At 53.2% G+C, this 13,009-nt stretch overlaps 1 protein-coding gene across 5 annotated transcripts in view; it reads right to left on the bottom strand.

Annotated features, from left to right (window-relative positions):
• Window positions 1–13,009, bottom strand: part of RDX (radixin) — a 62,698-nt gene that overhangs the window by 40,758 nt on the left and 8,931 nt on the right. Inside the window, exons 1-2 of one of the 5 annotated variants that reach the window (XM_029047876.2) lie at window positions 10,447–10,780; window positions 1,909–1,972 (exon numbers count right to left, since the gene is read on the bottom strand). In XM_029047876.2, coding sequence (XP_028903709.1) covers window positions 1,909–1,920 — 12 coding nt within the window. In that variant the 5' untranslated portion in view covers window positions 1,921–1,972; window positions 10,447–10,780. Of the gene's footprint in view, window positions 1–1,908; window positions 1,973–2,226; window positions 2,316–3,077; window positions 3,097–3,355; window positions 3,625–10,446; window positions 10,781–13,009 lie in introns of those variants that run through there. The other 4 variants (XM_029047875.2, XM_029047878.2, XM_029047877.2 and 1 more) reach the window with 4 other exon arrangements.

Raw genomic sequence — 13,009 nt, 5'->3', positions numbered from 1 at the left:
CACAGTAAGCGCTCAATAAATACGACTGACTGAATGAATGAATCTCCACAGCACACCACAGTCTAGACCGTCAGCTCCCTGTGTGCAGGGAACGTGTCCACCAACTCTGTGGTCCTGTACTCGCCCAAGCGTTTAGTACGGTGCCCTGCACACAGTAAGCGCTCAGTAAATACCACCGACGAGGACGACAGATGCGAGGCGCAGGGACCGTGATCTCCGGATGGTTTGCACTGATCTTGCGAAAGCGTTTAAGACAATCGGTAGATAAGAATAATAACATCTGGTAAGCGCTTACTATGTGCCGGGCACCGTTCTAAGCACTGGGATAGATGCCAGGTCATCAGGTTGGACCCAGTCCCTGTCCCACAGGGGGCTCGCCGTCTTAATCCCCATTTTACAGATGAGGTAACTGAGGCACAGAGAAGTGACGTGACCTTGGTCACGGAGCAGACCGGTGGCGGAGCCGGGATTAGAACCCTCGTCCTCTGACTCCCAGGCCCGCGTTCTTGCCACTGGGCCACGACGCTTCCCATAATCCCCTAGACCCCTAGACTAGACGCTCATTTTGGGCAGGGAACGTGTCCGGTAGTTCTTTGGATTGTACCCTCCCAAGTGGTCAGGAGAGTGCTCAGCACGTGGTTAGTGCTCGATAAATAATAATAATAATCATGTTGGTATTTGCTAAGCGCTTACTATGTGCAGAGCACTGTTCTAAGCGCTGGGGAAGATACAGGGTCATCAGGTTGTCCCACGTGGGGCTCCCAGTCTTCATCCCCATTTTACAGATGAGGTCACTGAGGCACAGAGCGGTTAAGTGACTTGCCCAAAGTCACACAGCTGGCAAGCGGCGGAGCCGGGATTAGAACCCATGACTTCTGACTCCCAAGCCCGGGCTCTTTCCACTGAGCCACGCCGCTGACTGACAGATGCGGAAATTTCTCAGCGAGCTTGGCTACTTGAGGGTGACAGGGTTGGCCCAGTTCGAGTTGCGGTGTGTCCTAGCCCATCCACTCTCCATCTCCAACAGGTTAAAGGGGGGCTACGGGGTGGACTTTGGGGCCCGCTCCATATATTCGATTTATTCTCCAGCGCAGCCACACCGCAGAAGGCAATGAGACACCAAAATGCAAGAGCCAAAAATGGGCTCCCACATCTCCGGGAAACCCTTTCAAATTCCAGGCTTCCGCCATCATCCGCACCCTGGCATCTGAAAGAATAAAACCGTGCAGATAACAGAATCACCAGATGGTTCTTCGCCCGATAAATAAGCGCGTGCAACTGAGATGGTGGGGCTGTCGGTTTCTTCCGGCAAGAAAGATGTGTTGGTACCATGCGTTTTGGCTGGACTGCCAACGGGACATTCTTCCGATGACAAGCTGAACCGAGAGCGATGAGGCGTCGGAAGAAATGGTAAGTGTGCGTGGCATTGGGCAATCGGTGGTATTTATCGAGTGCTCACTGTGCGCAGAGCACCGTACCGAGGCCAGGGTGAACACCGTAATGTGAGATTTCCTCAACATAAGCTTCTGCTGCAATGTAGCCCCCCAAAATTATAAAAGAACAGGATGCAATTTGCAAAAAAAAAAAAAACGGGCACATTTTCTTTCAACTCTCAAATGCAAATCCAGGAAAATTCATTTCCTCTTGATAATTTACAGACATTGCTCATTTCTGTTGTTCATCCACTTTGTTCCCCACCAACTAAATACCTGATGAATAAGGAGCAGTTTCTTGTTACGCTTATATTTCTTTCTAAGTTACATTCTAATTAGGACTCAGCTAACAAACTAAATGCGATCTTATTTAGTCCGTGAGATCTGAAAAGGTCATGGTTATTACTTGAGATAAGCCCACTGACAGCCATATGCTATCTGCCTGCTAACACCAAGAGGAATAAAACATACTCACCGGTTTGGGCATTTTTTCTCTTCTTGGTCTTTTGACGTTGGAGCCGGAAAATTCAGAATCCCTCCTGTCGCAAAGAGAAAAGCGATTTTGCCTGTAATAATGTGTTACTGAAAAGTCGTAGTATACTTTCGTAGAGTACTGAAGTCTAGTCTGCTGTTTTTAAAAGGTGAAGATGTCGTTTGCCCACCTGCCTGGGGACACACACCTAAAAACAGGTGAGACTCAAAGTGAAGTGATTATAAAAACATAAAATTCTGTGTACCGATAATAGTAATAACGGCATCTGTTAAGCGTTTCCTCTGTGCCGGGCCCACTTACGTGTCGAAGTACACAGACGATAACCAGATCGGGGCACGGTCTCTGTTCCACCAGGAGCTCACTTTTACACTAATAATTCTGTGCTCTCTTCACTTGGGTCGGTTTTTCTATTTCAGCTAGCTAAAGATATGAATTTCTTTAAGAAAACTGCAAAAAATAAGAAAAGGAAAGAAGCAGCAAGGCCTAGTGGAAAGATTATATATAGGGCTGGGAGTCAGAAGGACCTGGGTTCTAATCCCAGCTCTGCCAGTCGCTTGCTGGGGCAAATCACATAGCTTCTCTCCGCCTCAGTTTCCTCGACTGTAAAATGGGGATACCTGTTCTCCCTCCTACTTTCTGTGAGTCCCATGCACGACAGGGACTGGGCCCCACCTAATTAACTCGCACCTATCCCAGTGCTCAGGACAGTATTTGACGCGGAGGAAGCGCTTAAACACCAGTAAAATTAAATGTACAAAAAGAAAAAAAAACCATCTTACTACTGGTAATTGAAATCCTCAATTTTTACACAACATACTCTCAACTCTCAAAGAAGATTGCAGATAATTTGCAGGCGGATACCGGGGCTTTCTTAATAAACCGTAGGCAAGACAAGAATATTAACCGTTGCCCTCCCGGAAACATGTTCCTCCTTAAGAACCTAGCCACCGTCTCCCCAAAGACGTAAGACGGTATAAGGCACACTGCCCCGGGAGTGACGCCAGAAGAAGAGGGAGAAACGATTGAGTGGGAAGGAGGGAGGAAGAGAAAAAGAGGCTTGAAGATGCCCTCGAACAGGCCCATCCACCACCGCACCAGATACTCCTCACCACGGGCTTGAAACTCAATCACCTCGCCCCGGGCTATCTCACCTTGCTGGTTTCCTACTAAAACCCGGCACGCTCGCTTCGATCCTCCAACGCCAACCTACTCACCCTACCTCAGTCTCGGCTATCTCGCGGCCGACCCCTCGCCCGCATCCTCTCTCTGGCCTGGAATTCCCTCCCTCTTTGTATCCGAAAGACCTCTACTCTCTCCAGTAAAAAGCCACGGCCCCTCCGAGAGGCCTTCCCTGACTACGCCCTCATTTCCCCACGACTCCTCCTCTGCACTTAGGTTTGTACCCCCCCGCCCCCACTTGCGTACATACCTGTTATTTATTCTAACGCCCGTCTCTCCTTTTAGACTGTTCTTCTCGTGACTATCAAATCTGTTACACTGTACTCTTCGTAAAGGACGGAGACTGGATCCCCAGGCTGGCCGCACTGCCGACCGGTTTGAAGCTAACTAGTTTTGGCTACCACGGCACGGTTACTTGACTGCATCTCTATTCCTAATTACTCCTTTTAACACAAAGGAAACTGGCTCAGGACCAGTTTTACTATAAATAGGGCCCGGGAAAGCAAGGCACAATCAACACCTTGGGTGACTCCTTTCGACCCGGCTCTCGGTTCCCGTTTTTCACCGCAGCCAGGGTAAATATTTATTTACAGCGTTAGAGGTCAAAGACCGTCTCTGTAGATCACTCCCACTCTCCGGCCGTTCTCAGGCCTACCTATTTTTATTCCTTCTTAGGGACGCCTGATGGCAGCTTTAACAACAGGAAAGGAAAATGCCCAGCACAGTGTCTGTGAAAACCACTGGGTTCGTTTTAAATTTAATATTGTTCTAAAAGTCACCGAGTTTTTCCTCCCCCTTCTTAATAATGCCGAGCATCCTCGGCCTGTCACTTTTATACACCCCAGCTCGAGACAATTAAATCTCTATAAACCCCAGGAAGAATTGCATATCGTAATCGAGGAACCTTGTAGATCTCACAGAATACTTTCGACGACAACTGAAAGTCTACCTCCGTAATATCTCTCTCAGTGTTTCTTGACGCCTTATTAAAAGATCCAGACTTCAACTTCAGACTGTCCTATTTATAGAAGACTAGTATGACTCCCCCAGTGAGTGAAGGGTTCGAGAATCTACAGGGTTCATTTACCCCAACAAACCCAAATATCTCCAAGATTACCTAAGTACGGGACTGACAGGATGATAGGCATCCGATCAAACTATACTTTCCCAGGTGCTTAAGACAGTGCTCTGCACACAGTGAGCACTTAATAAATACGACTGAATGAATGGATCCAATCAGCAGGCATGAGTTACTCTGCCTTCTACAGATTACTAGGCCCAGTACAAGAGTGAATTGGGTGCACAGTCAATCAACAGTACTTACTGAGCGCTTACCTTGTGCAGACCACTGTACTAAGCGCTCGGGAGAGTACCGTATAACAGAATTGGTAGGAACTTTCCCCGCCCACAAGTACAGCGTGGCTTAGTGGGAAGAGCCCGGGCTCGGGAGTCAAAGGACGTGGGGTGTAACCGCGGCTCCGCCGCTCGTCTGCTGTGTGACCTTGGGCAGGCCACTTCGCTTCTCTGCGCCTCGGTTACCTCATCTGTAAAATGGGGGTTGAGCCTGGGAACCCCATGTGGGACGGGGACGACGTTCAACCCGATTTGCTTGTATCCACCCCAGGGCTTAGTACAGTGCCTGGCACATAGTAAACACTTACATACCGCAATTATTATTATGATTAACAAGTACTTCCCTGGAAGTCCTTAAATTCTAGGTAACTACAAATGACCGACAGGGAAGACGAGAGCAGAAAGCGGGGGAAGAGTCTGAAACGGGTTGTATTTAGGAGCAAGTCCTGGAAGCCATCTCCCGACCGGGAAGTTCGATTCCAAGTCCAGAGTCGAAGAATAAAAATACTCGGTTGCCACTGCAGGGCCGGAGGGGGTTTCGGGACAGAAAAAGAAACCAGGGCACGTGTACCCATTTGAACTGCGGACTGAACTTGAGCAGACCGAGCGAAACTCAAGTGTGACCGTCCAGCCCCCGCACACCTGGAGGACTGGGCGGCCCGGTGATGGATCCGAGCGTTGAGACATCGGGGGACCCGAAGAAAAGGGAATTCCCATCGTTTAGAGCGCCGGCTGGGTTCTCTCCCAAGCGCTCAGCGCAGTCCTTTGCACACGGGAAGCACTCAATAAATACGACTGACTGAATGAACGCTTAAGACCACTGCCGAAACTCGTCCCGGTAACTGCCTCCTCCTGGCTGGAAATTTTTGATTTCCGTATTTTTAAAATGTCCCTAATTTCTCTCTTTTATGGGTGATTCCTCCCCCACTCCGTCTGTGAGCCTTGTGTGAAACGGCGACGGTGTCTCCACTCAATCTTGCGTTCATCTCAGTGTTCGGCACAGTGCTTGACACCTAGTAAGTTCTTCACACCACAACTAAATGCACAGCAACCTACATCGTGTATCAAAGAAACAGCTGGCTGCCCTTTCAAAATGACGCTACACAAACGCAAGTTTCCGGATGCATTTTCAACCGGCAAGTGAGCAGGCCAGGATTGCGGGATATCGGAAAGGGTCTCTACGGTCTCCTGCTACTTGGCCCGGTTACGGACAAAACCTGGTCTAGAGCGCGGGGGTCCCACCTCTCGGAACAACGTTCTTTCCACCGAGCCAACAGCCAACATACTTTACCCACCGCCCCAACTTCAGAAACCACTACTGATCTGTCTTCATCCATTCAGAGCGGAGCAAAATCACTTCCAGACGCACCCCGCCACGCAATCACCTTGTCGAGGAGCGTCGCCCGGTTGTATCGTGAACGCTGCTTTGGGGAGGGGGGTCAGCCCGCGGGATTACGGGCAATGAGTTCGATTCCGTGCCGGGACCAGGCTCGACCTGAGGGCCGAGCGCTGCCGTCGTGTCAGAACACCATGTAAATCCCTCCCTCTGTCCTCCCCGTCCCCGTTCTCCAGTAGTCCCCTGGCTCCACGCTCTAGTCCTTTTCTTTTTCGGTTTTTTATTTTTAAAAGTAACCATAGTGATCGTTCTGCTACAAACACGGCCACCGCTGTGACCCGCAACCCCTTCCTGCTTGTTGCCTGGTGTCCCTAACCCTGGCCAAAGCCACGGAAATGAGGAGGGGGACGGACGGCGGTTGAGGAGGCGGGGCTTGGGGTGGCAAGGGAAGCCAGGAAGGCGGTGGGCTAAGAGCTCCTGATGTCATTAGACTTTAAAAAAACAACAACAACAAAAAACTGGAACGAGAAGGGGAGGCTGGCGGTAAAGACTCAAATTTCAGGGGAGGGGGAAGGGAGGAGGCAAGAAGGTGGCTGGGAGAGAATGGGGTGAGAAGAGAAAGGGACAGGAGGGAACTGATTTCTCAGCGGCGACCGGACCCGACATCAGAGATGGGGCTTCCACGCTGGGATAAATCAGCAGAGAGTGCAGGATATCCCTAGACCAGGTGCGTTACGGGGCGGTCGTAACCCAAGTTACACCTGCATAGGGATTTTAAAAGTATCCGCTGGATCAAAATGATTTCTCTCAGTTATTCTACTCTCACAGCAAAATCTCAATCAACTCCAATGTTACTAGTCTGCGTTTTATTAGTCCATCCTGCCACGCGGTACTCAGACCACCTTCCTGTAAGGCTCCGCACAGATCTCTTTAGGCTCAGAATAACAACTGTGGCATCTGTTAAGGGCTCAGTATGTGCCGGGCACCGAACTAAGCGCCGGGGTGATTGGGTTGGACAGAATCCCCGTCCCACATGGGGCTCACGGTCTTCATCCCCATTATACAGACCAGGATACTGAGGTACGGAGAAGTGAGGTGACTGGCCCAAGGTCGCACAGCAGACAAAGCGGTGGAGGCGGGATTAGAACCCAGATCCTCCTGACGCCCAGGCCCGGGCTCTTTCCATTAGGCCACGCCGCTTCTCAGAAACCTCCGTGTGTGTCCACAACAAGCTAAACTCCTTACCGACGGCTTCGATGCCCTCTCCAGTTCTCGTTTTACATAGCGGCTCTCTCTACCCCAGCCCATCTTCTAAATGGACTTCGCTCTCGGCTCCCTCGCCGACGACTCCTCGCTCAGGCTGTTCCGGGCTGGGGATTTCTCTATCACAATCTGCCACGGGCGCTCCGAGAATCCCTCCTCCTCCAGGAAGCCTTCCCCGATCGGCCTCTCAGACGTATGTACTTTTTTATGCTGGTCTCCCCGTTACGAGGGGCAGATTCCTTGTGAGCAGGGATTGTGTCATTTGGCTATTCTGTATTTCTGTACGAGGGGCAGGGCCAAGGGCTGCCAGAAAACCTCCTGAGAAGCAGCATGGCAGAGGGGCTCAAGCCCGGGCCTGGGAGTCAGAAGGTCACGGGTTCTAATCCCGGCTCCGCCACTTCTCTACGTGACCTTGGGAAGGTCGCTTCACTTCTCTGGGCCTCAATTACCTCACCTGCAAAATGGGGACTGAGACTGCGGGCCCCACGTGGGACGGGGACTGTGTCCGATCCGATTTGCTTGTAACCACCCCGGTACTTAGTGGAGTGCCCGGCACTTAGTAAGCGCTTAACAAATACCATGATTATTATTATCGTCATTACAGTTCAGTCCAGTGCGCCGCACCACGCGGGCATTCAGTAATTTCCACTATTACAACATCCCCCAGTCACGTCACATCCCAACGACTGCCTCTGGCAGTGATGCATTTTACTTTACCCGTCTCCAGCGTTTACCTGTAGCCAACTGTAATTCAATTAATTTGGCCACAGGCAATAGTCAGAACGAAGACCCAGCCGGCCCCATAAAACGACACCTCGAGTCAAGCCGCAAGTCGGAAACTATAATCTCATCGGAACGGTATCCGTGATTGGATATGCTATTTTTACCTAAATCACCTACTCAACCGTAGGTAAGCTAGCTACGTTCACGTACTTATATCAAGCCGTAGAAGCTCCCTGGACGGGGTAGTTGAATTTTACTCAACCGCAAGTAATACAGACTTGACTGACCCACCCCCCGGACTCTACAGATCTGCTCCCTCGCCGCACTGTAGTTTTAAAAATATTTCCCTGCCTCCCTGCTTCTGTCCCAATCCACCCAAACTGCCAGGCCTTGTACCGACACAGAGGCTCATGTAAAGCTGAGACCGAAGGACTGTCCGGCGACTGGGTGTAAATGTGGATGGGATGCAGATTCCTGCTGAAATAATTCAGTGCGTCTCAAGTCAAAAACTGACTAAAGTTCATCTGCGCGAGTGTCTTTGGAAGGCGAGCCGGGGTGGGATCAGAGGTGCAGGTGGATGGCGTAGATTTTGAAAGCTTGAGGGGTGATCGAGAAGTGGGAAAGAGTGGTGGAGGAGGGAGGAGGTGGGGAGACCTGGGGGGAGGTCGAGAGCGGGGGCGAAGGGCGGCCCGCCGACCCCGGCACCGGGCACCACACCTACGGAAGGTGGCTGGGGGTGGGCTGAGATCCGGAACGTGTGGAGCTGCAGGGTCAGAGGGCTGCGGTCGGAAGCGGAAAGAGGAGGGGAGGGGCCGAGGACCACCCCATCACCGACTGAGGAGCGGCACGGCGGAGAGGCTAGAGCCCGGGCCCGGGTGCCGGAACGTCGCGGGTTCTAATCCCGGCTCCGCCACCTGTCTGCCGTGCGACCTCGGGAGGGTCACTTCACTTCTCTGAGCTTCGGTTACCTCATCTGCAAAATGGGGGTTGAGCCCGGGAGCGCCACGTGGGACGGGGACTGTGTCCAACCTGATTTGCTTGTAATGATAATAAGAATCATGTAGGTATTCGGTTAAGCCCTTACTATGTGCCAAGCACCGTTCTAAGCCCTGGGGGAGATACAAGGTGATCGGGTCGTCCCACGTGGGGCTCACCGTCTTCCTCCCCATTTTAGAGATGAGGGAACTGAGGCCCAGAGAAGTGAAGTGACTTGCCCAAGATCCCACAGCTGACAGGCGGCGGAGCCGGGATTCGAATCCATGACCTCCGACTCCCAAGCCCGGGCTCTTTCCACTAAGCCACGCTGCCTGGCACGTAGTAAGGGCCTAACAGGTTCCCTCGTCATTTTTAGCACTTAGTACAGTGCCTGGCACATAGAAAGCACCTAAATACCACGATGACTATTATTATTATTATTCAGTGAGGGCACGCAGGGGGAGGGGATGGAGCAGGGCGAGGCTTCTCCAGTCAGAGCAGCAGAAGAGTCCTCTTCTCTTCCCTTTCCCGGCCTCCCCCCGGGGCTGGCCGCGACAGCTGCGGCCACGAAGCGGCCGTGCGCCCTAATGCGATGATATCACACCGCACCTGCACCGCGTGACGCGGCGATATCCCGTGACGCGTGGGAGGCCGTAAATGACACGGCTCTTTGTGCCCCAACCGCTCAAAGGTTTTGGTTTTGTCTGTCTTCTGCGGCACGGGGTTGCCGACCCCCCGGTCTAAACTTTACGCCGGCCGCCGAACGGAACGGTCCCGTGGACGGCTCCGAGGATTCTACGAAACGGTCCTCGCCGGCAGAGGGGACGCAGAAACGCGCCGTGGCTCGGGAGATTCTTTTTTCCCCATTTAATTCTTCCTAGTGCGTATTCCCGCTGTTGGGAAGGGCTGGAGTCGAGCTCTGGGAATCAAGGGACCTGGGGTTCTAGTCCCAGTTCCACCTGGGGCTGGCCTCCTTGGGCACGTCCATCCTTCTCAGTGTGCCGTGCCCCCGGCTACCTACATCACCAGTCAATAAGAGTCAGCCACCTGTCCGAATGTCGGAAAAAAAATCCATCACAAATGGTAGTTTCCCGAATCGGGGCTCTGAAGAGTTGTAGTTTTCCTCGACTTTATCTTTGATCCCTGACTCTCACGCGAGCGACAGAAGTAGCGGTGCCATTTAGACGTTGACACCTGGAGGGGAGCCTGGGCCAGGAGGAAGGAGAGATTAGCGAGTTGATGAAAATCAGACTACAGAGGAACCCGGAGAGCCGGCCAAGGCAGGGCCAGGTGGAGAAGCAATCTGCTTCCCCACGCCCAAGTCCACTCTCCAATCCAAAGCGACACTCGAGGCAGAAACAGAATCCTCCTTCACCTTTCCACTCCCCAGTTACCCACCCTCTGAGCTCTCTCAGAGAAGCCAACCATCTCGGAACAGATCAGTTAACGGAATCCTTTCGCTATTTCGGTCATGCCAATAAATAGAATGCAATGTCTCAGGAACACAGAGATACTTCTTTTCTTTGATCTCCTGCGATTTAGAAGATAAATAACAGAGTAGTGGGTCGCCTCAGCTGTTTCCCCACTTTGTCTCCCCATTTTGAACAGCATCAGAGAAACTAAAGCTCTCTCTACTCACTGGAACGGTGAATTGAAAAACCCAAGAAAACCGCATTTAAGCCATAACGTACCTTCTGCGCCTATAGAGCGTTAGTGTAGCACACGCCGGGAAGGGAAAGGCAGCATTTTCACTCTTCAGTGAGAGCTTAGAAAGATAACCTCGTTTTCTGACTTCCTTCACCTTTTTGGTTATCGCCGCTCATCAGGCAGAGGCTCCAAGGGATCGATCACTAATGATTCCAGAATCTCTTTCCCGAGGCCGGGGCCGGTTTATTGTTAGAGCTGAAATTTCCTCGGAAGTATTTTCAGTTTAAAAAAGGGAAACCCTTCAAAGGACGCGGGAGAATGCAACGGACTGGGCGGGCACGATCCCTGCCCATCGTGGCACGGCTCGGCGGAAGCAACACGACGTAGCGGATAGAGCACGGGCCCGGAGTCAGCCGGTCACGGGTTCTAATCCCACCTCTGCCACGTCTGCTGGGTGACCTTGGGCAAGTCGCGTACGCTTCGCTGTGCCTCGGTTACCTCTTCTGCAAAAAATGGGGATGAAGAGTGTGAGCCCCGTGTGGGACAGGGACCGTGTCCAGCCTGATTAACTCGTTCTTACCTTAGTGCTTAGAACAGCGCCTAGCACACCGGAAGGGCTTACCACAGGTACCGTAATTCTCATCACTGGCTCATGTAAAACACTTCTACTGACTCACTCAACTTGGAGACCATCCCGAAATTTACGCTCCTCCGCAAGGCATCTCAACCCCCAGAAGCTTTTAGCGTCTTCTGCAAACCCGGAGATTTCACTGGATCGTCCCGAGGAAGAGACTCCCCATGTGGGAAAACAGTAAGCCCGGTCCTTGCACTCTTCTCTTTTATGCCGGTTAATTTCCTGTCTTTTGGCTAGAAAAGCTTTCTAATTCCACGATGACTCAGGCTTCTTTTCGGAAAGCCCTTCACGCCGAACCTTTTCGATTCGCTTCCCGTCTAAATAGATCCCTCTCCCCGGCTCCCGCCTACGCCACCGCGTCTCCTGTTCACAGGTGGGGTCCGAGAGCCCGTCCCACCGCGCCGGCCGGGTCACGAGGTGCACGCGGAGGAGCCCCCCCCGGCTGTCCGCGGGCTGTGACAGTCGGTGCCCTGCGTGACCTTGGGCGAGTCACTCGATCTTCTCCGTGCCTCGGTCACCTCATCTGAAAAACGGGGATTAATAATAATAATGTTGGCATTTGTTAAGCTCTTACTATGTGCAGAGCACTGTTCTGAGCACTGGGGTATACGGGGTAATCAGGTTGCCCCACACGAGGCTCACAATCTTCACCCCCATTTTACAGATGAGGGAACTGAGGCACAGAGAAGTTAAGTGACTTCACCGCCACACAGCTGACAAGTGTCAGAGCCGGGATTCGAACCCGTGACCTCTGGCTCCCAAGCCCATACTCTTTCCACTGAGCCACGCTGCTCCGTGAGCCCCACGCAGGACGGGGACTGGGTCCAACTTGGTTAACTTCAATCTACCCCAGCGTTTAGAACGGGGTTGGACACACAGTAAGCACCTAAATACCATTAAAGAAAAAAAAAAAAGAGGGCCACTCTGAGCCCTGTGCGGGTTGAACACGGCACCGCGGCAGGGGCTTCTGACGGGGAGACTTCCGGGCGGAGACCCTCTGTGAGGGGCAGAGAAGCAGTGTGGCCCAGTGGCTAGAGCGAGGGCCCGGGAGACAGAAAACCCGGATTCTCCTCCCGGCTCCACCACCTGTCCGCCGTGCGACCTCGGACAAGTCACTTCCCTCCTCTGGGCCTCAGTTGCCTCATCTGCGAAATGGGGATTGTGATCGCGAGCCCCATGCGGGCCAGCCGTTTGATTAGCCCGTATCTACCCCAGCGCTCAGTCCACTGCCCGGCACGTAGCGTTTAATGCCGTAAAAAAAAGGGAGGAATCGACTCGGGCAGCGGCGGTTTGCCCGATGCCCGCCGCCCCTCCGTTACTCCTAGGGCGGAGTGCGCCAAGCAGGTAGACGGGCGGGGGGACGGGGCCCAACGCCCAGGACACGTGAGAGAGTCCGGCGCAAAACCCCCGAGGTGAGGACGGCATACCGGGAGCGTCGCGCGACGGGCCACGCCGCCCCGGCTACCCACGTTAGCCGGCGATTCTCCCGGATTCCCTCGTGAGCTCGTCCACCACACAAGATGCCCTAGTGATTCCTCGCTGGAAACCCTCGCCAGCGACCGAGCGGCCTCCCGGCCGCTCCCCGGCTCCCGACCGCTGAACCCCCTAACTGTGGTGAGCTTCGGACCGGTCCTCTCTATTCATACGTTTCAACGATTCTCTCGGGTAGCTTCGTAGAGCGCGTAAGCGAATTCCCCCCTTCTCCGGCCCCCAGAAGACTGCGGAATTCCGCACCGAGGCCAGACTCACAGCTCCTACCGGTCTGCCAGGAGGGACGCGAGCCCGGGCGGTGTATAATTTCCAGGAGCTCCTCTGGAACCTCTCCCAGGCGGAAGTCACGGCGGCAACTCACCGGTCCCGGGCCCGGTAACGACCGCCACGGACCGTCAGCGACATCTAGATCGAACGTATCTGGACCGTAAGCTTCCGGTGGGAAGAGCCCGTGTCTCCGTTCAACCGTCCTCTCCTCCGCG

The sequence above is a fragment of the Ornithorhynchus anatinus genome, chromosome 20 (assembly GCF_004115215.2).
Source record: "Ornithorhynchus anatinus isolate Pmale09 chromosome 20, mOrnAna1.pri.v4, whole genome shotgun sequence".
NCBI lineage: Eukaryota > Metazoa > Chordata > Mammalia > Monotremata > Ornithorhynchidae > Ornithorhynchus > Ornithorhynchus anatinus.
This window is presented reverse-complemented; position numbering and strand designations above follow the sequence as displayed.